This window comes from Bos taurus, chromosome 1 (assembly GCF_002263795.3).
Source record: "Bos taurus isolate L1 Dominette 01449 registration number 42190680 breed Hereford chromosome 1, ARS-UCD2.0, whole genome shotgun sequence".
Lineage (NCBI taxonomy): Eukaryota > Metazoa > Chordata > Mammalia > Artiodactyla > Bovidae > Bos > Bos taurus.
The window spans coordinates 99973103-100000832 of NC_037328.1; the positions used below are offsets into that span (position 1 = coordinate 99973103).

The following is a 27730-nucleotide window of genomic DNA, read 5'->3' on the forward strand; positions in this document are numbered from 1 at the left end:
GTGGCACTCTGCTGCAGTCACCTGAGAGGGTGACAAGGGAAGCTGCTGGTTCTGGAGAAGCCATACTTGCATAACAAGAGTCTGGAGCTGGAGAAGACACAAGAGGAGCTGGGTCCTTGGGAAGCCACGCTGTAGGTGTCCAGTGCTGGAGGAGCAGCCCTGTAGGAGGCTGGTGAGAGAAGCACCCACTTAGAGAGAAATCCAGTGTCCCTCTAGTGCCCTCTAGTGACAGAGCTCAGCATCATACCAGCTATTAAAGTAGAGCATTTACAAGACTCTGGCCCATTATCACCCGGTGCTTAAGAACCTGCCTGCCAATGCAGGAGACCTAAGAGATGCGGGTTCTATCCCTGGGTCGGGAAGATCCCCTGGAGGAGGGCATGGCAACCCATTCCAGTATTCTTACCTGGAAAATCCCATGGACAGAGGAACCTTGAGGGCTACAGTTCAAGGGTGGCAAAGAGTCAGACACGGCTGAAGTGACTTAGCATGCAGGCACAGACCATTATCACACAGCAAGCAGTGAAGAGTGGAATGGGAACTGAGGAGCAAAACATTGGTAGTTGGCATAGTACCCTGTTCCTTGGCTATTCATGCTTTTTATTCCACTCCTGTCCTTCACATTATTTGGTAACCTTTGAAATCACAGCCATTATCCCTACTAAGTTATAAGGTGTCAATGTTTATGGTTGTCTTTTGAATAAAATCTGGAAGACTCAAAGCAATAAACATATAGTAAGGGCCAAATTTCTAGCGTAAGCATGGCTTCAAATCAAGACTATTTGCTATCTGTATGACCTTGATCAAGTCAATTAAACTCTCTATGCCTTAGTTTCTTCAACTAAAAATGGGCATCATATTTGTTACCCTCCCCATAATGTTGTCGTGAACATTAGGTGAAATAACCCATGTGAAGCCCTTAGCACAGAGCCTGTCACCTAATCAAAGTTTAATACATTTTCTTTATTGATGATATTATTATTCCACTAAATACCTCTATGACATGGGATTTTTATTGCCCCTATTTACTATATAAAGGGTCTCTGGCATAGGCTCCATGGCATAGAAGAAGAGTTTAAATAATTTATCTAGCTTTGCATAACCAGTAAAAGGTGGATTATAGTTGAGAAGAATCCATGTTATTCAGGCAGGTGTCCATGTTATTAATATTTCTAGATGCGGCCCCTCTTGTTCAAATTTCAAATGATGAAATCACAATCCCTGGGCAACCTATTCTTATGATGATTTATAAATCCAGCTATTTCACTTAATATTGCCTGTTTTTATCATTTTCATTTAAAATTGTTCATCTCCTTTTTCATAGGAGGTATTGAATTTAAAAATTACTATCATAAATGGCACTTAAAAAAAACTCTTAAAAACAATCTCAAAAAATCTTAAAAAAACTCAATCACCAATACAGTCCCCCCTCCACATTATCATTACAGAGTCTACCTTAAGTCTTTGCCCTGCATTTTACATACATTCTTGAAATCTCCATAATTACAGTGTTTGGAAGGTTATTTGGGGATTGTACGATGAGAGGCATTTTGCCAGACTTACTTTCAACACTCTAAACTATTATTTTGGAACTTGGGACAGTTTTCAAACACTTTGTAACCCCCAGGTGACTTTTTAATCTTACCTACTGGGTTTTTCAGTGTTCTTTTGTATTTTCTTTCTTTCCCTTTCAAGTTGAAACATCTTTCACAATCTCTCTTTAGCTTCCAAGTTGTTCCCTGTGGGTTCTCAAACAGCTTGAAACTCCTTTTTGATATGCTTTATTCAAAAAACTGGAAGCTACTTAGAAGTGGCTCTGGGTCAGATTTTGTCAATAAATTCCCCAGAAGTCATTCAAATTGTACCTATAATATCTTTAAAACTTCCAGGGTAGAAGAAATGCTGCATTAGTGATACCTCGGGCGAGTTGTTTTGTTGTTGTTGTTCTGTCAAAGACAAAATGCACAGGATAAAGTAAGAGATAACTGTATTCAAGCTATTGCAAGAGGAAGAACATTCATTAAAGAGGAATATCTCAACAAAGGAAGGGGGCTTGAGCTCTTACAGAGACAGGTCGAAGAATCTCAATGAATCCAAGTCTTATCAGACTTATGAGGAGGGTGGAGAAGGCCTTATCGCAGAAGGAGAGAGAAAAGAGTGGTCTTTTGTTGTCATCTGTTTCCAGAACATGAGAGAGTGTGACATTTCTTAACTGCCTCCATGTTCTGGTTTTACAGGATCCAGGTAAGGTTCAATGTTGTTAGCCACCTTACTTCTGTTCAAGATGAATGAATACCGCTCATTGTTGGACAACCCAGAGGTGATCATGAATTCACTGGGTTGGGCAAAACAGTGTCTAAGAAGTCTCTCTTGGGGATTCTTGCCGGCATTGCTCCAGCAGAACCAGTTGAGCCCGATGTTAAGAGGGAGTGGCAAAGGTCAGTTGTTTCTAAGTCCGGGAGGTCCTGACAGCAAAGGAGAGCTGCAAGGCAGCCTAGAGACTTGGACTGTCAGGTTTTAGTTCTCAGTTTTAGACAGATGTAAGAGGAACTGAATAAGTTTGGAGGATTGTAGTCAGATACTGAAGAAAACTAGAACTGAAAAATTGGTTCAGTTCAGTTCAGTTCATTCGCTCAGTCATGTCCGACTCTTTGCGACCCCATGAGTTGCAGCACGCCAGGCCTCCCTGTCCATCACCAACTCCTGGAGTTCACTCAAACTCATGTCCATCGAGTCAGTGATGCCATCCAGCCATCTCATCCTCTGTCATCCCCTTTTCCTCCTGCCCCCAATCTCTCCCAGCATCAGAGTCTTTTCCAATGAGTCAACTCTTCGCATGAGGTGGCCAAAGTACTGGAGTTTCAGCTTCAGCATCAGTCCTTCCAATGAACACCCAATACCGATCTCCTTCAGAATGGACTGGTTGGATCTCCTTGCAGTCCAAGGGACTCTCAAGAGTCTTCTTCAACACCACAGTTCAAAAGTAGGGGTTAATAATTTGTACAAGATAATAGCCTCTGACACAACTTGCAGGTAGAGTACCAAAACTGGTGTTTTCAAGGAACAGGAGCAAGTCCGTTAAAACTCTATCAGATGAGACAGAGTTTGCATATCCATGCTGCTGCTGCTGCTAAGTCACTTCAGTCGTGTCCGACTCTGTGCGACCCCATAGATGGTAGCCCACCAGGATGCGCCGTCCCTGGGATTCTCCAGGCAAGAACACTGGAGTGGGTAGCCATTTCCTTCTCCAATGCATGAAAGTGAAAGGTGAAAGTGAAAGGTAAAATGAAGTTGCTCAGTCGTGTCCGACCCTCAGCGACCCCATGGACTGCAGCCTTCCAGGCTCCTCCATCCATGGGATTTTCCAGGCAAGAGTACTGGAGTGGGGTGCCATTGCCTTCTCTGTTGCATATCCATGGCAACCTACAATTTACAAAGAGGGGAAAAATAGTTCCAAAATAGTGAACTCAGCTAGAATCTGCCTACTTAGAAGGATATGCTAGAGTCAGTACTGTCAAATACTGGGTTTTCATTGCTCTCTATAGTTCTTAAACTATAGGTAAGACATATACATATAAAATCCACCCTGCTTTATAATATAATCTTAAATCTAATATCAATAAAGAAAAATAATCTGATATTATGGAAATCTTCTTACTTGAACAAATATTTAAGTAAGAAATAAGAGATTTCTACATGTTATTCATTCCAGGAAATTTTAGATAACTGAAGGTCCAGATTGAGCACAAAACTCAGAGACATCTTAGAAGGAAACAAAAAATCCTTCCTATTATATCTTTGCTTACATGATAGCACCATAAATTGAGTGCTACAAAATAGAAGTCATTAATGTGTGAAAAACATTTTTTAAAAGATCCAACAGATGGTTCACATCATATGTCATCAGGGAAACTCAAAGTAAAAAAGAACAATGAGTTATCACTATGCAGTCATTAGAATGGCCAAAATCTAGAACATTGACAGCACCAAATGCTGGTAGGGTTGTAGAGCAACCAACCAACTATCTTCCAAAGTGGCTGTACAATTTTGCATTCTCACCACGGGGAAAGAAGCTAATCTGTGAGGTGCACACTGTGTGATTCCCATGACTCCTACTCTGTGAGATTCTGGAAAAGGCACTGTTGCTCATCTGATATATAGTTAGTCTTCAACCAGGGGGCAAAGGGGAGATCAGATGACAAAAGATTAACTTTGCTTTATTAAAATCAATGGATCATTTTATTTTCATGAAAATGTTTGAATAGCTTCATGACCACCACATTTTTCATTTTCATAATTTTTAAAACACCTTTTGGTTATCATTATTAACAAATCTTGTTGGGCAGCCAACTATAAAATAAAGTGATCAATGTATAATGTCATCATTTCCTGACTAGGAAGTAGAGACTGTAAATGTTTACTGATAACACTTGATGTTAATTTTTAAGAGCAGGTGTTATGGTTAGTGGGTGGATATACAGATTTGCGACATGGAAATCCACCCTTCTATTACCATAACAGAGTTCCTCGGGTCTCTGGAATGTAGGAATTTCAAAGCGTGAGGAGTGCGCCTGCCCTTTACAAGCCTGGAGAATCTTCATTCATTTGTCCATTTATTCAACACACACACACACACATATATATATATATATATATATATATTTTTTTTAACCATCTTCTAAATACCAGACACAATGCTGCATGCTAAGGATGTATGGGATATAAAGGCAGACGTGGTCTGTGCACTTATTGAATTTATCACCTAGGAGCAATAACTAAATAACTGAATATAAGAAGGTACATTTGGATAGTGATATGGATAAAAGGCAGCTTCCCAGGTGGTGCTAGTGGTAAAGAACCCACCTGCCAATGCAAGAGATGTAAGAGATGCGAGTTCGATCCCTGGGTTGGGAAGATTCTCTGGAGGAGGGTATGGTAACCCATCCTAGTATTCTTGGCTGAAAAATCCCATGGACAGAGGAGCCTGGCAGGCTACATAGGGTTGCAAAGAGTCAGACACGACCGAAGCGACTTAGCATGCATACATTAACAAATGGTATGAAGAAAACAAAGCAAGATAATGTGATGGGATGTGACTAGATGGAGCATCAGTGAAAGTTTCTCTGATTGTTGAGCTGAATCCTGAAAGATAAGAGGAAATAGTTCTTCAAACAATTGAGGGTAGAATATTCCAAGGATGGGAACAGAAGTGTAAAGCTACTGAGGTGGGGACAGTGTTGGTGTATTCTAGGGACAGAAATGTCAGTTTTGCCGGAGCAGAGTGAGAGAGATGCTTGTAGGGGGCATGAGGTGAGGGTGGAGTGGGTTAGGGATCAGGTCACATGGGGCCATGTAGCCTAGGCAATAAACCTGGGTTAATTTTAAATGTGAAGGAAGTCTTAGAAGGCTTAAAGATGGAATGTGACCCAATGAATCCAAATACACTGGCTGTTACTAACCCTTCTGTGTGAACCACTCGCCAAGATTACAAGTAAATTGTTGGGCCCAAAGGACAAGAAGTTTGAGGCTTGAGGTTCTACATGACACCTATATGGGAACTTGAAGGTGCTTTAAGATAAGCTGTATGTTTGAATAAATATACATTTTCTTTACAAGGAGTATCTGACAGATTCCAGTCACAAATCACAAGAACTTTGACAAACAGTCTATTTGTCTTCATAAGAACACTTCACCCTTCACAACTGTTCTGCCTTAAACAACACACTTTATGGCAAGTGTATCAGTCAGGGTTCAGGGAAGCCAAAGTAGCAGGACCATGTATTGAAATTTATGACAAGGAATCACCTTATGCGGTTGTGAGTCTGGTGCAGCAAGTCCAAGAAGAGTAGGGCTGAGTCAGGAAGAGAGATTGTGGGCAGATTGAGCATAGGCTAAAGCTGTCATCCACAGCAGTTAAAACAGGAAGAGCATGGAACTCGTGGGCACAAGCAGAAGCCTTTATCCAGTATGTTGGCATTTCTTTTCTCTCATAAGGAAGCCTCAGTCCTGCTTTTGAGGTCTTCTAACTGGCTAAGTCTGGCTTTCCCAAATTATCCAGGATAATCTCCCTACTAAGAGTCCATTGATTAGGGATTTTATATTGGCAAAATTCTTCAGAGATGCTGGGAGCCGGAGTGAGGACCTCCACCCATGGCAAAGGTCACGAGGAAGGAGGCTCAACATACGCAAAGGCAGGATCGAGCCTCAGGAGTCCCCCTGGAAATTCTCGAGCATCTACACCCAAAACCAGAGTCTGCCTATTTTACTACTTTGTGCTCTCACCTACACCTCTGACTTTACGGGGGGCTGTCCCCCACCACCTCTTTCGGAGAAGGACTTAACTTAGAGCTCCAGTTAATAATAATTCCTGGGCGTGTTAGGAGTGTTTCAATCTACAAACTCTCTGAAGGTTCTCTAGCCTGCCTGACAGGCTTGTCTGGCCACATGTGATTGCTCACAGGCTCCCAACCGTGAGAGGCACGAGATGCTTTAAACCTTCTAAAAACCGGTTCTTTAGAGAAGTTAGAAAACTATTAGCGTAAGTATAGTGGGCTGATTAGAAATTGTATTGGTGAAGGGTTTTTCATTTGTTGAGCCAATGTTTACTGCTAAATCTCTACATCCCCTGCCCTTATACACATTAATGAATATATAGAAGAAATAAGTATTAACCTTTGATATTAATCATGTTAGACCTTAAGCTAAGCAAATTCTTTCCTTAATTAAAACCCACTACACCTCACCCTATAGGAATGTAACTTTATCTGGTGCCTTCGGAAGGTGGCATCTGTTTTAAGAATAATCACCCCTGGAGAAATAAGTGTTCTGGTTGACTGACTGCTGTCACAAGGAGAGGGTCATAAATTGTCAGCAGGCCCCCTGGCCAGAAGATGATGTAACACCCCTAAGACCTTTGTATACATCTGTATGAAGCACCTGACTTTAATAAAAGTCAGGACGGCTGACCTCGCATGACTTTTGTATAACATCTCAGTGTATAAAAACAGACCCTGGAAAAATAAAAAAATGGGATCAGTTCCTCGAAAGACTGGTCTCCCCATGTCGTTCTTTCTCTCACCTTCTGGCTGAACCCCCATCTGGAACGTGGAGGCTCGTCAAGCCTACTAATTATGCCTGGGCTTCTAAGATCTGACCGGGGAGGCCTTAGTGTCTCCTCTCCTTCGGGAGAATGGGAGGACGCCTGCGGCCTACGTAGGTGACGTAAATTCCTTGCCTTGGAATTTTATTAGCTTTCCACATAAACCAAGTTATTCAGACTCTTTTCTCCACTGAATTTTCCTGCTGAGCTATCCTCATTCTATTACTCTTTATATCTCTAATTAATATTTAATTAAAGCTATCGTATCCTGATCGCCGAAGCCGTCTCCCCTTCGAACTCCCTGGATCAGCCGGGGCTGGACCTCGACAGAGCAACACCTAGATTAGTGTTTGGTTGAATAACTGAGAAGAGTCTTCAGAAGAGTCTGTGATGAAAACGAGTCGTCAGAGCAAGGTTAAAGATATTCTTTTATAATCTTAAAGAGGTTCAATAAATGGATAATGGTTTCTTACATGTATCGTAATCCATGGCAGACTCACTCATATGCAAACATTATGCCATGAATCCAGCAGGTGTTGTTACTCTGAATAGCGAGATGAATTGAGGACCATTATTCATTTGGAAGGTGTTAGGTTAATGACATGACTTTTGCCACATAAAGGAGTTAGTAAAGCTAATATAGGTTAAGTTATATAAGTTTTATCCACAAACACCCCTGTGAATATTAGGAGTTACAATCACTATGGTGGCTCAGATGGTAAAGAATCCATCTGCAATGCAAGAGACTGGGGTTCAAGCCATGGGTCAGGAAGATCCCCTGGAGAAGGGAATGGCAACTCATTCCAGTATTCTTGCCTGGAAAATCCCATGGACAGAGGAGCCTGGTGGGTTACAGTCCCTGGGAGTGCAAAGGGTTGGGCACAGTTGAGTGACTAACCCTTGCCTTACCTTATCACTTCATGGCAAATAGATAGGAAAAGTGTGAAAATGTCGCAGATTTCATTTTCTTGGGCTCCAAAATCAATGTGGATGGTGACTGAAGCCACGAAATTAAGAGACGCTTGCTCCTTGGAAGAATAGCTGTGTCAAACTTAGTGTTTTAAGAAGCAGAGACATCACTTTGCTGACAAAGGTCAATATAATCAAAGCTATGGTTTTTCCAGTAGTCACGTATGGATGTGAAAGTTGGACTGTAAAGAAGGTTGCACACCGAAGAATTGACACTTTCCAACTGTGGTGCTGGAGAAGGCTTTGAGAGTCCCTTGGACAGCAAGGAGATCAAACCAGTCAATCCTAAAGGAAATCAGTCCTGAATATTCATTGGAAGGACTGATGCTGAAGCTGAAGCTCCAATACTTTGGCCACCTGATGCGAAGAGCTGACTCACTGGAAAAGACCCTGATGCTGGGAAAAATTGAGGTCAAGAGGAGAAGGGGGCAACAGAGGATGAGATGGTTGGATGGCATCACTGACTCAATGAACATGAGTTTGGGCAAACTCAGGGAGATAGTGATGGACAGAAAAGCCTGGCGTTCTGCAGTTCATGGGGTCACAAAGAGTCGGAGACCACTTAGCAACTGAAAAACAGCAACAGCAAGGACTTTTAGGGTGTTCTGGGTAAGGAGAGGAAGTCAGATTGCAAGCAGGGATCATTTCCAGGTAAACATTTCAGGTGCCTTTTGTAAAAGAAATCTGAAGACGAAAAGGACTCAGCTCTACAAAGCGTCCATTAATTTGTTGAGATTTATTTTCTCATTCTAAATACATAGCCACTTTTATGAATAATTTTGTATTTGTAATTTTTTGTTCATTTTCTTAAAGAAGGCCCAGGAAATAGATATCCAACCTTGCATATGAATTTTTATTCATTTGTTTTTTAACTCAAAAATAAATAAATAAATTATCCCTGACAAGAACTTACAAAGGCCTTTTGGTTCGTTATTGGTTGAATGGTCCCCAAAACCAGTCAGTTACAATGAAAGTTCCCCATCTAGTTGTGATACATCTCAGCAAAATACTAGTGTTTATTTCAAAAGCAACGTTTTGGCTTTCACAGTGGTCCTCAGGAGAATTCTGAGGCCTTCAGAATGCCTTGTGATGCTACAGTGCTTACCTGCAGGCACAGATGACAGAATCAACTACGAACTGGCAGGAATCCACACCATCTTGTGTTGCTGGTATTAGGGCAATGGAAAGTGTTTTCATTTTTAGCTTTGCTGATGAGGTAGGTCCAGGTTGCATTTTGTCTTATTAACAAAATATAGGGCTTCCCTGGTGGCCTAGTGGATAAAAGTCCACCTGCCCATGCAGGGGACATGGATTCGATCCCTGGTCAGGGAAGATCCCACCTGCCTTGGGACAACTAAGCCCAGGTGCCACAACTACTGAGCCTGTGCCCAGTAGCCCCGACCAGCTACTGAGTCCACGTGCTGCAACTGCTGAAGCCCATGCATCTAGAGCCGCTGCTTCGCAGCAAGAGAAGCCACCCAAGGAGAAGCCCATGCAGCACAACTAGACGGTAGCCCCCAATCGCCACAACAAGAGAAAGCCTGCGTGAAGCAGTAACTACCCAGTGCAGCCAAAAACAAATAATCAACATATACATATGTTCTTATATGAAAAACAGCGTATGGTCCTACTGCCCAAATATTAGAATGTATAAAACATTATTCAGTGAGAATTCTCTCTCCCATGATGCTGAAGTTTTCACTGGACCTGTAATCTTTTTCTTTATTGTTATTTGGGGGGTTGTTATACATTTGTATTGGTAGTACCTTTATAGTCAGAGGTTTATATAATTCTTCTAGTGCTTTATTTTTCTAGGACAGTAACAATTAGATTCATGTTAACTGATGATAAAATGAACATGTTTCTTCATTCTCCTCCCCCTCTTCCACCACACAATTTTATTTAGTAATATGATCTTTGTGCTTCTGTTAAATTTGCTTTTGCTGCTATCACTTGACTTGGTTTAAGTCCCTTGTCTCTCAGCTGTTACTGAATTATCAAAAATGAAACTTCTTTCTTACTTTCCCAGTTTTTGTTAATTGTATCTGGCATTTGCCTTCTAATTTGTCATCCGAGGCTATGCTGTTTTAATCTCACTTATACATTTAAATTCCCATCTCTTTCAGAATTTTCCACAGTTTATTGTGATCCACACAATCAAAGGCTTTGGCATAGTCAATAAAGCAGAAATAGATGTTTTTCTGGAACTCTCTTGCTTTTTCCATGATCCAGAGGATGTTGGCAATTTGACCTCTGGTTCCTCTGCCTTTTCTAAAACCAGCTTGAACATCTGGAAGTTCATGGTTCATGTATTGCTGAAGCCTGGCTTGGAGAATTTTGAGCATTACTGTACTAGCTTGTGAGATGAGTGCAATTGTGCGGTAGTTTGAGCAATCTTTGGCATTGCCTTTCTTTGGGATTGGAATGAAAACTGACCTTTTCCAGTCCTGTGGCCACGGCTGAGTTTTCAAAATTTGCTGGCATATTGAGTGCAGCACTTTCACAGCATCATCTTTTAGGATTTGAAATAGCTCAACTGGAATTCCATCACCTCCTCTAGCTTTGTTCATAGTGATGCTTCCTATGGCCCACTTGACTTCACATTCCAGAATATCTGGATCTAGGTGAGTGATCACACCATCGTGATTATCTTGGTCATGAAGATCTTTTTTGTACAATTCTTCTGTGTATTTTTGCCACCTCTTCTTAATATCTTCTGCTTCTGTTAGGTCCATACCATTTCTGTCCTTTTTCGAGCCCATCTTTGCATGAAATATTCCCTTGGTATCTCTAATTTTCTTGAAGAGATCTCTAGTCTTTCCCATTCTGTTGTTTTCCTTTGTTTCTTTGCACTGATCACTGAGGAAGGCTTTCTTATCTCTCCTTGCTATTCTTTGGAGCTTTGCATTCAATGGGAATATCTTTCCTTTTCTCCTTTGCTTTACGCTTCTCTTCTTTTCACAGCTATTTGTAAGACCCCCTCAGACAGCCATTTTGCTTTTTTGCATTTCTTTTCCATGGGGATGGTCTTGATCTCTAACTCCTGTACAATGTCACGAACCTCTGTCCATAATTCATCAGGCACTCTGTCTATCAGATTTAGTCCCTTAAATCTATTTCCCACTTCCACTGTATAATCATAACGGATTTGATTTAGGTCATACCTGAAAAAGCCTCTTGATGAAAGTGAAAGAGGAGAGTGAAAAAGTTGGCTTAAAGCTCAACATTCAGAAAACTAAGATCATGGCATCTGGTCCCATCCCTTCATGGGACATAGATGGGGAAACAGTGGAAACAGTGTCAGACTTTATCTTTTTGGGCTCCAAAGTCACTGCAGATGGTGACTGCAGCCATGAAATTAAAAGACGCTTACTCCTTGGAAGGAAAGTTATGACCAACCTAGATAGCAAATTCAAAAGCAGAGACATTACTTTGCCAACAAAGGTCCGTCTAGTCAAAGCTATGGTTTTTCCAGTGGTCATGTATGGATGTTAGAGTTGGACTGTGAAGAAAGCTGAGCACTGAAGAATTGATGCTTTTGAACTGTGGTGCTGGAGAAGACTCTTGAGAGTCCCTTGGACTACAAGGAGATCCAACTAGTCCATCCTAAAAGAGACTAGTCCTGGGTGTTCATTGGAAGGACTGATGCTCAAGCTGAAACTCCAATACTTTGGCCAGCTCATGCGAAGAGTTGACTCACTGGAAAAGACCCTGATGCTGGGAGGGATTGGGGGCAGGAGGAGAAGGGGACAACAGAAGATGAGATGACTGGATGGCATCACTGACTCAATGGATGTGAGTTTGAGTGAACTCTGGGAGTTGGTGATGGACAGGGAGGCCTGGTGTGCTGCAATTCATGGGGTTGCAAAGAGTCGGACATGCCTGAGCGACTGAACTGAACTGAACTGAATGGTCTAGTGGTTTTCCTACTTTCTTCAGTTTAAGTCTGAATTTGGCAATAAGGAAGGAGTTCATGATCTGAGCCACAGTCAGCTCCCAGTCTTGTTTTTGCTGACTGTATAGAGCTTCTCCATCTTTGGCTGCAAGGAATATAATCAATCTGATTTTGATGCTGACCATCTGGTGATGTCCATGTGTAGAGTCTTCTTTTATGTTGTGAGACGAGGGTGTTTGCTATGACCAGTGTGTTCTCTTGGCAAAACTCTATTAGCCTTTGCCCTGCTTCATTCCATATTCCAAGGCCAAATTTGTCTGTTACTCCGGTGTTTCTTGACTTCCTACTTTTGCATTCCAGTCCCCTATAATGAAAAGGACATATCTTTTGGGTGTTAGTTCTAAAAGATCTTGTAGGTCTTCATAGAACCGTTCAACTTCAGCTTCTTCAGCGTTACTGGTTGGGGCATAAGCTTGGATTACTGTGATATTGAATGGTTTGCCCTGGAAATGAACAGAGATCATTCTGTCGTTTTTGAGATTGCATCCAAGTACTGCATTTCAGACTCTTTTTTTGACTATGATGGCTACTCCATTTCTTCTAAGGGATTCCTGCCCACAGTTGTAGATATAATGGTCATCTGAGATAAATTCACCCATGCCAGTCCATTTTAGTTCACTGATTCCTAGAAAGTCAACGTTCACTCTTGCCATCTCCTGTTTGACCACTTCTAATTTGCCTTGATTCATGGATCTAACATTCCAGGTTCCTATGCAATATTGCTCTTTACAGCATCAGACCTTGCTTCTATCACCAGTCATATCCACAGCTCGGTATTGTTTTTGCTTTGGCTCCATCTCTTCATTCTTTCTGGAGTTATTTCTCCACTGATCTCCTGTAGCATATTGGGCACCTACCAACCGGGAGAGTTCCTCTTTCAGTATCCTATCATTTTGCCTTTTCATACTGTTCATGGGGTTCTCAAGGCAAGAATACTGAAGTGGTTTGCCATTCCCTTCTCCAGTGGACCACATTCTGTCAGACCTCTCCACCATGACCTGTCTGTCTTCGGTAGTCCCACACAGCATGGCTTAGTTTCATTGAGTTAGACAAGGCTGTGGTCCATGTGATCAGATTAGCTAGTTTTCTGTGATTATGGTTTCAATGTGTCTGCTCTCTGATGCCCTCTTGCAACACCTACCATCTCACTTAGGTTTCTCTTACCTTGAATGTGGGATATCTCAGCCACTGCTCCTTACCTTGGACAAGTTTTCTCTTGAGAAACCTATATGCAGGTCAGGAAGCAACAGTTAGAACTGGACATGGAACAACAGACTGGTTCCAAATAGGAAAAGGAGTACATCAAGGCTGTATATTGTCACCCTGCTTATTTAACTTCTATGCAGAGTACATCATGAGAAACGCTGGGCTAGAAGAAGCACAAGCTGGAATCAAGATTGCCGGGAGAAATATCAATAACCTCAGACATGCAAATGACACCACCCTTATGGCAGAAAGTGAAAAGGAACTAAAAAGCCTCTTGATGAAAGTGAAAGTGGAGAATGAAAAAGTTGGCTTAAAGCTCAACATTCAGAAAACTAAGATCATGGCATCTGGTCCCATCACTTCATGGGGAGTAGATGGGGAAATAGTGGAAACAATGCTGGACTTTATTTTTTGGGGCTCCAAAATCACTGCAGATGGTGATTGCAGCCATGAAATTAAAAGATGCTTACTCCTTGGAAGGAAAGTTATGACCAACCTAGATAGCATATTCAAAAGCAGAGATATTACTTTGCCAACAAAGGTCCATCTAGTCAAGGCTATGGTTTTTCCAGTGGTCATGTATGGATGTTAGAGTTGGACTGTGAAGAAAGCTGAGCACTGAAGAATTGATGCTTTTGAACTGTGGTGCTGGAGATGACTCTTGAGAGTCCCTTAGACTGCAAGGAGATCCAACTAGTCCATCCTAAAAGAGACTAGTCCTGGGTGTTCATTGGAAGGACTGATGCTCAAGCTGAAACTCCAATACTTTGGCCAGCTCATGCGAAGAGTTGACTCACTGGAAAAGACTCTGATGTTGGGAGGGATTGGGGGCAGGAGGAGAAGGGGACAACAGAGGATGAGATGGCTGAATGGCATCACTGTCTTGATGGATGTGAGTTTGAGTGAACTCCGGGAGTTGGTGATGGATACAGGGAGGCCTGGCGTGCTGTGATTCATGGGATCACAAAGAGTTGGACAGGACTGAGCGACTGAACTGAACTGATACATTTAAATGTTAAATACATTCAATATCACCACCATATCTATTTCCATATTTTCCACAGTCATTTCTCAGTTTGTGTTGTAGTAATTTCCTAAAAAATACTGTTGGGAGCAGTAACCCCTGAAATCCCCACATGTTGCAACTATTGATAGTTTTCAGAGTTGAAGGGCAGCTTGGATGTTTGTCATATTCATACCTCACATATTGTTTGCTTGCTTATCTTGTGGAAGTTGCTCTGTCTTGAAGATATCTAATGCCTGACATTTATTTCTCTTCACTTGAGTGACTAGATCATTGAGGTTTGACTCTCAAGTGATTCTGTCTTTATCTTTAAAAACTAGTGATTTTGCTATTGTTTTTGGCTATTCTGAGTCTATTATTTCTCACACAAGGTATGTCTTTTTTCCCCCCAGACTAAAACAAAAATTAGGTTTTTTACTTATATCTTTTTTGCCCCCAACTCCTTCTTTCCACTAGAGATATCACCAAACTCCATCTTTCCCACAATTAAAAAAAAATTGTCTCAGGCCAGTAACAAAGTTTGCCTGTCTCTAAGCTATACAAAACATAAAACTATACCAAGAAATATCAAATTTACCAGCAAATAAAGGGATCGGGATTTTGGAAAAGTGAAGACATATTAATAAAACTGTGATTATGTTTGGAACTAAGTTACCAAACATGCAGAGGCAAGACTGAAGCTTCATTGGAACTTGAACGTTCCAAAATACATGCTATGGGCTGAATTATGTTTCCCCAAGTGCCTAGCCCCCAGCATCTCACAATGTGACTCTATTTGGAGACAAGGCTATTGAAGAGGTGATCAACAGCAGATCTTTTCTGTATGTCAGGTCGTCTCTTATTTGAGGGTAGTTTTACTACATAATGCTTTAAAATATTTCTGCTTACATTTTCTTTAAGACTCATCCCATTTATGCTTGCTGGATCTTTTTTTCAACATCTCTCATTTCCCTCTAATTTATTCTTTTAGATTTTCATCTCCTCGTATTTGTTTTTCTCACTTGGATACTCTATGCTTCCCATTGTGTTACTGCAGTCTGTTTTCACTTTGGTATTCTTTTCCCCTAAGTTCTGCCAGTTGACTTTTCATCATTTCCCGTTGTGTCTTCATCTCTTCCCTGAGTTCTTTCACTCTTGCTCTGTGATCTTCCATACAGAGATAAGCACTTTTTGCAATTTTTGAAATTTAGTTTGTCTCAAAATTCTTAGTAACAATATTTGTCTACTGGCAACGTGTTCCTGGTGGTGATATTCATATTGATGAGTTTTGCTGCTCTTTTAAAAATTCACTTTAATTTGGTTTATAATACATTTGTGTCCATGCTATGCCAGTTTTGTTCTTTTTTTTCAATTTACCCTTTTAATTAATTATCTTTAATGAGGTTGGTTTTCATAGACTTGAAATTTGTAGTAGGTCCCTGGCTGAGAGCCTGGGACATGTGATCAGTGTGGCCTTCAAGTTTTATAACCTGTAGAGATGGTCTTCTTTAGCAGGAAATGGCTTGTAGGTGAGATTCTTTATATAGTTCTTCCTCATATGTTTCTCTGAACCGCATGAGAGCTTGGGGAGACCTTTTGCTTCCAGCTTCCAGCCTTGTTCACCCCATGTAGCATCCATAGGTATAAATGAAAGATACAGTGTTTGGACCGCAGGGTGAGCTCCTCATCTTTAATGAGCGTCTCTTTGCCAGCACTTTCTGAAATGCTGCTGTTCTCTCCATACTTAGCAATTTATCTTTGTAACTTCTGTCCAGTCTCTGCTGTTTGCTGCCCTTCTTCATGGTTTGTAGGCTGCAGGTTAGGTCTACTTTGGGGTTTTGCTAAACATAGAATTTGTGCAGTTATTTCCTCTTACTTTCCTGGTTGTTCTTGTATAATATCCAAGAACAAAGAAGGCAAGATACCGACTTTTATAGTTATGTTTGTATGGGAAGTGGAGAGTTTGGGTTTTCTTTTTTTTTTTAATCCAAATGTATAAAGATGCTTCTATACTGTGAGGTTTTTTAATGTCTATGTAGTTTCTTTGTTTTGTATTTTTTGGCTTAGTATTTAAAGTGGCCCTCAGTCCAGCTCAAATATCATTCTGTTTTATATATCTTACACTTCTGTTAGATCTTTCTGAATTACTCAGAGTGGCCAGAAGAGTAGCTCTCTTTCTCCATACTTGTATTTACTTTGACCCCAGTAGTTGGCTTTCCTTTTCTCCCTTGCAAATGTTTCCTCATCTCCATAGTCCTCGCTATCAGTGATAATTCTCTCTGGGCTTCAGGGTCTATTTCAAATAGCATCCAATTCTTAAAATCTTTTCTCTGATCTCTGTGTATTGTTACAATCTCATTATGTGTTTAACCACCGTTTACATTGCTCATATTCTCTTAGAACAGATCCTATTATAGATGATATTTTGGTTATTTGGCTACAGCTCCCACTTTCTACCAGTTGGAAGGAAGCCTGTGACTTAGTCATATTTGTGCCCCATTTATACCTGAGCATAGTACGTAATGTATATTCAACAAGCATTTGTTAAAATGACAAAATTTAGCAAAAGGCCAAAAAAATTTTTTTGGAGCGCAAGGCACAATTTCCTCCTGCTTGTCACTAACACATATAACCATTCATGGGGCTAATTTGGCTGTCTTCTGAAGCCACAGATCCCTGCAGATCAAACTATCCTATAATGATGTAATGGCAGATGTACTTGTTTAGTCATGCATTCACACTGTGTTTTGACGATTTTAATTGTTTTATTTCAATACAGAATAATTTGTTCTTTGCTTTGTACGAGTCCTTGATCATTGTTAAGTAGATGAAAAAACAAAAATGGAAAATGCAAGCTTCTTTAGTCTTTTCCTGTTAAATGGTAGATCTCTATCATGATATAAATACATTAATAGATGAAGTCTGTTAAAATTTAACTTCTAAATTTAAATTGAATTAAAAGGAATAGAAGAAGTTTAAGAGAAAAATTTCCCAGGAGACGCTTGGTTTGAAAACATCCACATTTCAAGAAGAAGTGAAATTTGAAAATTTCTCCCCACTATTTCATTTAATTGGATCTTTTACCAAGCACAATTTATATGTCATTTTCTACACCATTTTGCAGCATTGAAAGCAATATTTGATGAGAAAAACCTGTTCCCCAAAGAAATTCTGGATCATGAAAGAAGAGCCAAGCAGTTATGTCAAGAAACAAGTAGTGAAGTGAAGATAAAAAGAAATAAGAAACCATTGTAATTGAAAGAAAAATAAATATTTCATCATCGCGTGAAGTATGTGTATAAAATGCACAAAAAATGGAATCAAGAATATTGCTCCTTTCTTTTACTCTATATTTGAACTCCAGGAAACTTCATTTTGAAACAGTGTTTAAGTGCTGCTTTTATCCATCACATTTCAATTTCTCTCCCTTTTTAACAGAAAAATATGACTAAAGAGGGGACAATAGCACCTGGTGTCTATTCTCATGTTGTTATATAAAAGTTCCACATTTTTTTCTAAACAATTCCAGAACACAGTGTTCTAACCAGTCACACTTCTTGTTGCTCCTGTAGACAAATATGTTTGTTCAATTTTCATTGTAAAATCAGTTTGTGTTGAAGTTAAATATGTACTGACACAGAGAATATAAACTTGACTAAGAAAAGCATTCAGGGTTATTTATGCTCTTTTTGTTTTAAACAATGATTCTGATAATGCAATTAAACCTTGTCAGTAACAGCTATTACTATTAATTTTTTAATGACACGGCCATCTTCCAGGTGCTTATTGAGAAATCACTGCATATGTTCTATACTTCGTTATGTGTTGTGCAGTACTTAGTCCCTCAGTTGTGTCCGACTCTGCGACTCCATGGGCTGTAGCCCACCAGGCTGCTCTGTCCATGGGGATGCTCCAGGCAAGACTATTGGAGTGGGTTGCCATGCCCTCCTTATACTTTGTTATACTGTACTCTAAAATTTAGTGGCATAGCACAGCCAAAGAGGAAAAGGCCTCAGGGAAAAAAATAGGAGACTGGGTTGTATAAAAGACTCATTTTATGTGGAAGGTCAAGTAGGGACTATTTGGTTTGGCTTATGAAAGAGAATTCATGGGAGATACAAACTATTCTCAAACATTTCAAAGCTGCCTTGAAGAAAGAGAGTAGAAGTAGAACTGATGGGCACACTTGTAAGAGGGCAGATTCTGGAATTGCTTCCTAATCCTTGTTAAAACTTGAAAAGATTTCTTATTTCCCCTTTCCTTCCCATATTCATTTCTCATCTTGATACAGAATTGTTGGCAGCAGTCCTGCTGCATGGCTAGGAAAGAAAGTAGGAGGACCTGAGAGAAAACCCAGCAGAGATAAACTAGACCCAAGAGTATGGGTGGGGGAATTTAGTGGGAAAGGGTATTAGTGGATGGAAAGGAAGAGGGTTGAGCAGAAGCAATGACCAGCATAGTTGAGAGATTGGTTATGTTGTAAATAAATATTGTGTAAATAAAATGAATAAATTAGTAAATATATTGAGAAGCAGATCAGATCAGATCAGATCAGTTGCTCAGTCATGTCCCACTCTTTGTGACCCCATGAATTGCAGCACGCCAGGCATCCCTGTCCATCACCAACTCCCGGAGTTCACTGAGACTCACGTCCATCGAGTCAGTGATGCCATCCAGCCATCTCATGAGAGCCAAGTATCTCACTGTTATAGAAGGTATTTATAGGACTTCCCTGGTTGCTCAGTGGATAAGAATCTGCCTGCCAATGCAGGGGACACTGGTTCAATCCCTGGTCTGGGACGATTCCACATCCCGTAGAGCAACTGAGCCCCTGTGCCAAAACTACTGAGCCCACATCCTAGAACCTGTGAGCTGCAACTAATGCTCTCATGTGCCACAACTACTGAGGTCCCCGCACGTTTAGATCACATGCTCTGCAACAAGAGAAGCCACTGCAACGAGAAACCCACCTAGGCACTGCTCTGCTCTCCGCAGCTAGAGAAAGTCCATGCAAAGCAACAAAGACCAAGTCAGCCAAAATAAAGAAACAAAGAAAGAAAGAAAGAAAGGTATTTATAAATTTTGAAAGGAAGAAAACTAGAAAGAACCTTGAGCTTTGGGCTTTGGATTATAGATATCAGTTTGAACTCATGATTTTAGCTGACTAGTTAGCTAGATAATAGAATGAAATTTTTAGGAATACTTCAAAACTGTGATTGCAGCTTACTTTCAAATGATTCAGAAAGTACTAATTATAATGTTTATATATTTATATACATAAAAACACACCACATATATTTATCCACACATACACCCATAGATATATATATAAAAGGAGAATAGTGGAGGACACAAGAGCCTGGCATGCTGCAGACTGTTGTATCATAAAGTGTCAGACATAATTTAGCAACTGAATAACAGCAACAGTGAAAGGATAAAGAAAGAGAGGGAGAGAAAGAGAGATTAGGTTTATAGATAGAGCACATATATGTGGTGAAACGTTAACAATTGGAGAAACAGAGAGAGAGGGGATGGTTGTTCTTTGTATTATAACAGCAACTTTTCTGTAACTTTAAGGTATTTCAAACTAAATTATTTTTTAAAAATGCAAGTTTGCCTTAGTACAAAGGGCTCCTTGACATGTTAAAACAGAGGCTGAATAACTCTCACAGGGAGTTTGCAGAGAACTCTTGCACTGGTTGGGAGGTTTGATTGGATAATCCATCATTTCTAACTGAAAGCATGAATCATAGATTGGTGACAATACAGTGGAGTGAAATTTGAGCCTTATTTCCAGAAATTTAAGGGAATATTAAGATGTTAAAGAGATGTAATATGGGTGCCAAATACTTTGAGACGTTCCTTTCCACATCCATCCATCCATGTATATCTATCCAACCAATTATCGAAGGCATATATTCAAGGCACTGTTTTCCATACCAGCTTTATGCATATAAGTAGAGTACACTTTTCCTGCCATCAGCTTTCTGGAGTGAAGGCACATAAAATGCAGTGACTCTAAAGTGAAAATTGAATGAAGCTTCTAGTTTTTCTGTTGTAATTTGGAAATTCTTTTATTAGACCGATTTTATACTTTTTTTAGCCCTGGAGATGACTTTGTTTGAAGTGATGATTCTGAAATAGCCTGGTTTGTGTAGACAGAACTTCTCTCTGTAACCTACTATATGTTCATGGCACTATGCTGTGTGTGACCCTAATTCCATCCTTAATTAATTCAGGGCCTCTTGTATAAAAGGAATTAAGAAAGGCTTTCTCATAAGTATATTTAATGAGAATAGAGCTTTTAAGAGTATGAAAGTCTCTTTTAATGTTACTGTTTTTTAATAATTTAGAACAAAAACACAAGAGGAAAAAATAAAAAGACATTTAGTTATTATGTCTTACTGTCTTATATCTTACAGAAACTAATTGTGCTAGGCAGGTAGCAGGGTCTCACCTATCAAATGTTAATAGAACTAAGACTTTATAAGTTGTTTCTGAAATTAACATTTAGGTTCAATTATTTAAGATCCATTTTTCTGCAGTGAAAGAACTTGTCACATTAAAATAGGATGTGCCATAATTTTCAATGGGCTGCTTTGTTTGTGCTGTGTAGACTTACACTAAATATAATTTAACCTAATTTTTTTTACAGAACATTTTCCTCTTATCACTCACAATATACAGAGCAAACTGACAAAGAAAAGAATGCCTGAAATTAACCCATGCTCACATGGAAGAATTAGCTTACATGTCCTTTACAGATGAGAGCATTTGCTTGTGAGTTTTTAGTTTAGAATTACTTTAAAATAACTATAAAATGCTAAGAAAGATAATGAGATTGAACCTGCAACCCTTGCTACTCTTTTTTACACATATTAAAATGTATTTTTTACAGTGGGAATAGTGATACTGCTCAAATTTATAGCAAATGCTCTGGTTTTCACTAATGAATTTTTCTCTAATGATCTAGGGGCAAATAGAGTTATAGAAAAAGCAGGTTTGTGAAAATATTTTAAAGATTTGCAACAATATTTTACAGACAACTGTGGTATCTTTATTGTCTATTAAAAGAGCTTAAACCATGGAAGAGAAATTCATGATCACTGTTTTTCACTCCCCAAGAGACAGGAAAATATACAATCTGCTTGAACTGCTCCATCATAAGGTTCTTACCGAACAACTTCATTAACTGATCTTACTAACACAGACTGTCTGTCTCTGTCATCGGAAGGAAAAGTAATGAGCTGTCCCTGGGTAAATCACATTGTAACCTGAGTAATGTACAGACATAATAATTTGGTAGCCAAGGGTATTTGTGATGGATATTTGCTGGTGTCACTGCATGGGTAGAAGAACACTGATTGAATGATAGTCTTAGGCATTCAGACTTATTTTTGAATTGCAGAGTAGACCAAGAGGCATGATAATGTTGCTAAAATTAAGAATTTTAATAAATTAAGAGATCATGTTCTTTGTCATCAGGCTTCTCAGTCCTGAGCTATTGCCCTGTTAAGACACTGAAAGAGGTTAACAGGGTCCTTGCAGAAGTATTTTTTTTAAGAATTTTAGAAAGGTATTTACATTCATTGTATTTCTTTCTCATAAGGATATCAGAAATATTACATTTAGTGATCAATAGTGAATATTTGTTTAATTGAAACTAAACTGAATTTTCCTTTTCAGAAAGGCCTCTGATAAATAAACCAATGTGTTTAATATCTGATTGCCATTGATATGATTGATTTGAATTAGAAAAATGAGATCAAAACCCATTCAATTATGTATACATTTTTATTAATAACCTGTTTGTAGAGAACATCATATAGAATTTTAAAAGCATTTAAAAGTAACACCAATGTTTATTATCAAATTATTTATATTTAATAATATCTTGATAATTTGGTAAATCGATAATCTTAATCTGGTCTTTTTGCTCAACATAAAGACTGTACTCCTTTTCCTAAGGCTTCAAATGGCCTTGTATCCACAGGAAACTCCTCTGACTACTGTATAATTTGATGAATTGTTGAGTTCTCTGTAAACACAGCAGTAATTTGTCTCTGCATTTTGGATTTGATTTAGCTTTATTCTTTTCCTTATAGGCATTCTGAAATATTTGTGATGGAATACACTGGTAATCTGATGTGAGAGTCCTATAAAAAACAAAAAGAACTAATTACTAGCAAATTTACAACCACTGGCACATTCTTCCACATTTTGTTTCTACTTACTATGTGTGTGTGTGTTTGTTGTGCAATCATGAAATAATGGATGAAATAATAATTCAAACTTAATGATTAAAAAAATTCTATTGTTTTCTCCTCGATGCTTGCATATTTCATAATTGATCATTAACCTGGTCATGTTAGTCCTTCTGTACAAATGTGAACACCTGCTTTGGTTTTAGAGGAATTAATTGGGCAATGTTCAAGATAAACAGAGTTGGCCTTGTCTGATCAGGTGTCCTATGTCCTAGTGTTTCCCAGCAGGCACATTTTAGCTGTACCATTACAGTGAGTAATCAGAAGCCAATTTTGGGGTAAGTATCTTAAAATTAAATAGCTTTTGAATGAAGTATGTATGCAATAACTTTGGCCATGAGTGTTAATAGAGGAATGGCGTTTCAATTCACGTTGGTGCAGGTATAATTTACATGTGTCAAATTAACACATCGTTTTATTTTCCTATAAAGACTAAAATTTCCTTAAATTTTCACTATCAGTTTGAAGGTCAGATTCTTATAGAACTATTTATCAGGTTGCTTAGTTCACCAGTCCTTCATGTTTTCTGATGAGACACAACCTGAAACCCAATGAGGTAAGTGAATTTTAAAAACATATTTTTTTTTTCATGAGCTTGTAGTTTATTAAGCACCTAAAATTTTTCTGGGAAAACAGATGCTCAGAGGATATATACTTTAATTATTAAGATTGTTAATAGGACAACTCCCAGATTCTATTACTAAGGAAAAATTGCATCCTTCATAATATTTATTACTGTAATATAAACCAAGTACTTAAAAATATGCCAAATAAGTTGCCAGTTTATGACTTAAAAATATTAATAACATTTTGATGACTTACATGTCTACAAACTGATATTTCAGTCAGAAATCTCATAAGATGATGAATATATTAGAAAATGATTCACAGAAATTAATTATTTTGTATGTGAAACTTCTTTTACACTCTGGCTTTTACTATTGTTGTACTACCAGTCACAAGCTGATATACTGATTTAATTCTCAATAAGGCATTTGCTTGATAGCATATATTTATATTTGTAGTTTGTTAACATGTTATTTTCTAAAAACTGTTTAGCTTATATTTTGAGAGTTTTTTTCCTTTGTAAGTTGTATATCTAAGCAAATAGAGTTTAACTACACATTTCAGAAAAGAAATGGAAATATCTAGATAATGACTTTATAGCTTAGTTTTGGGAAATAATTGACTATTAGTATCTTTATGCATGGAGCTTCTCTGGTGGCTCAGTTGGTAAAAAATCCACCTGCAATGAAGGAGATCTGGGTTCGATGCTCAGTGTAGGAGACCCCGGCTTGATCTCTGGGTCAGAAAGATCCCCTGGGGGAGGGCATGGTAACCCACTCCAGTATTCTTGCCTGGAAAATTCCATGGACAGAGAAGCCTGGTGGGCTACAGTCCATGGGGTCAGAAGAGTCAGACATGATTTGGTGACTACACCACCACCACGACCATCTTTATGTATAATGGTGATTCTTAGTGACTCAACCATTTAGGGGTCATGGAAGCCTTCCTAATAATTTGCAGAACACTAGAAATATAGTTCTTCATTTTTTAAATATGAGACTAATAAAACATTATTCCAGAGGTTTTCACTTTTTCCTCCAATAGATAGTTACTTCCTGAGATGGTTAAACTAGAAGTTACTTAAAGCTACTAAAATATATTATTTGTAAGGTAAAAATTAGTGTTACTTAAATTTAAAATAGTTTAAAAATTAATTTAAAAATTTATTTAAAATACTTAAAATTTCAAGTACTTCAAAGTCACTATTCCTAGAGTCTGCAGCAATATGGCAAAAATCACACTATTCCAGATGTAATGAGATGGTTGGGTTTCTTGCAATTTTTGTGGAGAGCGTTTTAATAGGATGTCATTAGTGTTGTGAATTGGTTACAATTTTCAATTGCAACTTTCTTATATTTGTTAATTTATTTGTCAAATTATTCTTTGATTTTTTAAAATGCTTTCTTATGTTGTTGCTGTACTGTTTGTATTTGATTGCAATTTTGTTTCTTTATAGTTTTTTCTGAGCTTTTTTGTGTACTTCCCTTGGAAAAGGGTGTGGTGGGTTTGGGAGTTCTGTCATCCTACAGTAGCAGGATTCTGTAATGTGTGAGACTTGTTACTGTAAGAAGTTAGCCAGATTACTCAACTGGTTTAGAATACTTTAACTTCCTAATGTTACATGTTCAAAACCACACTGGAATGTATTTAGTTTTTATTCCATTTCTCCTTTGTTCTTTTACCTGTTTTAGAATCATCTGGACAGAAGTTTCCCTTGATATCAGAGCCACAAGTGTCTCATTTAAAACCATGGGAAAAGATGCAAAAAAGTATCCTATTGCTATTCAGAGATAGTATTGCTGTTGATAATGTTCCAGAATTATAATTTCTCCTTTAATTAAAAAAAAGCTGCAATACATTCTATACTGCTTGTTGAATGCATGTAAAAAATGCTGATAGCGTATGACCCATTTCTCCTAATAGATGATGCTTAGTCTGAAAATTTGCATTAAAATGATTTCGTGGTAGTTTGTTCCAATAAGATGGAAAGTTCTAATAGGTAGAAATCTTTCCGTTGAACTTACTATGATAAACTCTGATTACTTTAAAAAACTAATAGATTTTGAATTAATGAATGCACAGAGGTCAAAATGGATAAGATCCTGCTGTGGAGTCTTCTACTGACTTTTTCTGGAAGTCAAGCCTCAAGCCCCTGGGCTCAAAGAAATGCTGAATTTGTAGTGGATCTTTATCAAGCTGTTGGTTTATCTCATAAGAACAACATCATAATTTCACCTCTTGGAACAACTTTGGCCCTTGGAATGGTACAACTGGGAGCAAAAGGAAAAGCACAACAGCAGATAAGAAAAACTTTAAAATTTCAGGACACCTCAACTGGTAAAATTCTTCCACATGATTATTTACACTGGATAAGATCTGGGCAAATTTATTTTTAAACTATTAGAGAAGCTAAGGGTCATACAACTTTAGTAAATTTTGAAAGTTATGAAAGGTATAAAATTATAATAATATGGAGAATTTTAAATGCAAATAATTATCAATGTAAGCAATTTTTTTGTTTCTTAAGGAAAATATTACCAAAATAATTTATAAAAAATTGATTCTATATACATAAAAATTGTGACTATGTCTATATATTTTCTTCTGGCCTCTTTTGGCCAGTTTTCATTGAGATCAGTGTGTGTGTACATGTGTGTGTGTATGAGTAGATATACACCCATATATATGCATACATATATACTTCTACTAGCACTTTCTGTGTTCTGATTGTTTTTTCATATCATGCAATTGTTTCAGAGTATATTTTTAATTGCTGCATTTTATTGTCTCTAATGGAAACACCATTGCTTATTTACCTAATCTTTCCTTATTAAGTAGTTTCCAGTCCTTCTTTTATAAAAATGCTTCAGTGACCAACCTTACCCAGAAATCTTTGTGTGTCTCATTATTTTGTAGGCTTTTAAAAGATAGTTTTTTAATTGAAATTTAACTTTTTCACTTAAATGAGACCAAGAAAAAGCATGTACTTATACAGTTTCAAAGCTTATTTAATAGCTTCTAAATATTTTTTCAAAAGAATCATTTACATGACTCATCAGAGACCCTTTTGTGTACGAGCAGTTGTTATCTAGTCTCTCAATGGCCTACATAAGACACTGTGTAGACGCTTTAGTGCTGTTATCCCATCTTAAGGTGTGGTTGTCCATCTCCCTAGCTATCCTGTGCTTCCAAGTTCTATAATGATTTGAATTTTAAATTTTTATATCACTGTCAGATATCATATCCTAAATATTAGAGGCAATATACAGATTTTTTATTTGGGTATTTAATCACTGTAACTGTAACTAACTTCAGTATGTCTGCCCTAGCGTAGAATAGCTGTTGTTTAGTTGCTAAGTTGTGTCTGACTCTTTTTGACCCCATGGACTGTGGCCCACCGGGTTCCTCTGTCCATGGAATTCTCCAGGCAGGAAGACTGGAGTGGGTTCGCATTTCCTTCTCCAGGGAATCTTTCCAACCGTGTCTCCTGCATTGCAGGCAGATTCTTTTCACTGAGCCACCAGGGAAGCCCAGCATAGAGTAGTTACATTTAGGAAACTGTTTTCCTGAATAAACAATTTACAAAGTTCTATTTGCTTCATTTTAAAGGCAATTTTATGTAGAAAAGAAACTGGTGATAGTGAAGTTACTTGACAGAGTTCTCCTTTGTGGATAATGTAAAATGAAGTCACTGTATTCCAGATCTAGTCTTCATTGTCTGTGTTAATTTCAGTAAATCCCACGATACAGTCCCAGAAACATTTATATCACATGATATTGCTTTGAAAAGTAATAGAACATTCATGAAAATATGTAAAGTTGATTCCACGATAAACTAGCAAAATTAGAGCCTTTGAAATTTAAATTAAACGAATCCATCTTATAGAGGAACATGGGAGTCTTAACAACTCTGGATTGTGAACATAATAGTAACAATGCTAAAGCTGTCATATATATATAGTCAGTCACTGTTTTATGTACTCAATATACTTTATTTTATTTACTCTTCACAATTACTCTGTGAGCCAGACATAAACCTGCTATACAGATGAGGACACCAAGAAAGGTTGAGTAACTTGCCCAGAACTAATTCCAAAAATGATTCACTGAGGGTTATAGTTCGCAAGACCAACAATCAAAATTTTAATATTTTCTTTGAAAGAGTATATATGCATAAAACATTAACTTTGTAACATACACAACAAAATCCACCAAATTTGCTATCTCTTGTTGTTGTAGTTGTTCAGTCACTCAGTTCATGTCTGACTCTTTGCAATCCCATGGACTGCAACATGCCAGGCTTCCCTGTCGTTCACCATCTCCCACAGCTTGCTCAAACTCATGTCCATCGAGTTGGTGATGCCATCCAACCATCTTATCCTCTGTCATCCCCTTTTCTTCCTGCCTTCAATCTTTCCCAGCATCAGGGTCTTTTCTAATGAGTCGGCTCTTTGCATCAGGTGGCCAAAGTGTTGGAGCTTCAGCTTCAGCATCAGTCCTTTCAATGAATATCCAGGGTTGATTTTCTTTAGAACTGACTGGTTGGATCTCCTTGCTGCTATCTCTTATACTTTGTTAAAGGAGAGAGAGAGGCGCAGATGGTGAATATGTGCAAAAAGAAAAGGAAGACCAAACAAAAAGGGAGAAAATATAAATATTAAACTCTG

General features: G+C 38.4%; 2 protein-coding genes across 3 annotated transcripts in view; both read left to right on the plus strand.

The window, feature by feature from the left end:
• Positions 1-22054, plus strand: part of WDR49 (WD repeat domain 49) — a 171909-nt gene extending 149855 nt beyond the window's left edge. Inside the window, exon 19 of the mRNA XM_015472863.3 lies at positions 17357-22054. Within this exon, the coding sequence (XP_015328349.2) occupies positions 17357-17487 (131 nt within the window). The 3' untranslated portion in view covers positions 17488-22054. The remainder of the gene's footprint in view (positions 1-17356) is intronic.
• A 675-nt stretch (positions 22055-22729) lies between these two features.
• Positions 22730-27730, plus strand: part of SERPINI2 (serpin family I member 2) — a 36058-nt gene continuing 31057 nt past the window's right edge. Inside the window, 2 exon segments of one of the 2 annotated variants that reach the window (NM_001102054.2) lie at positions 22730-22774; positions 25146-25400. In NM_001102054.2, the coding sequence (NP_001095524.1) occupies positions 25154-25400 (247 nt within the window). In that variant the 5' untranslated portion in view covers positions 22730-22774; positions 25146-25153. 2 annotated transcript variants of the gene reach the window in all.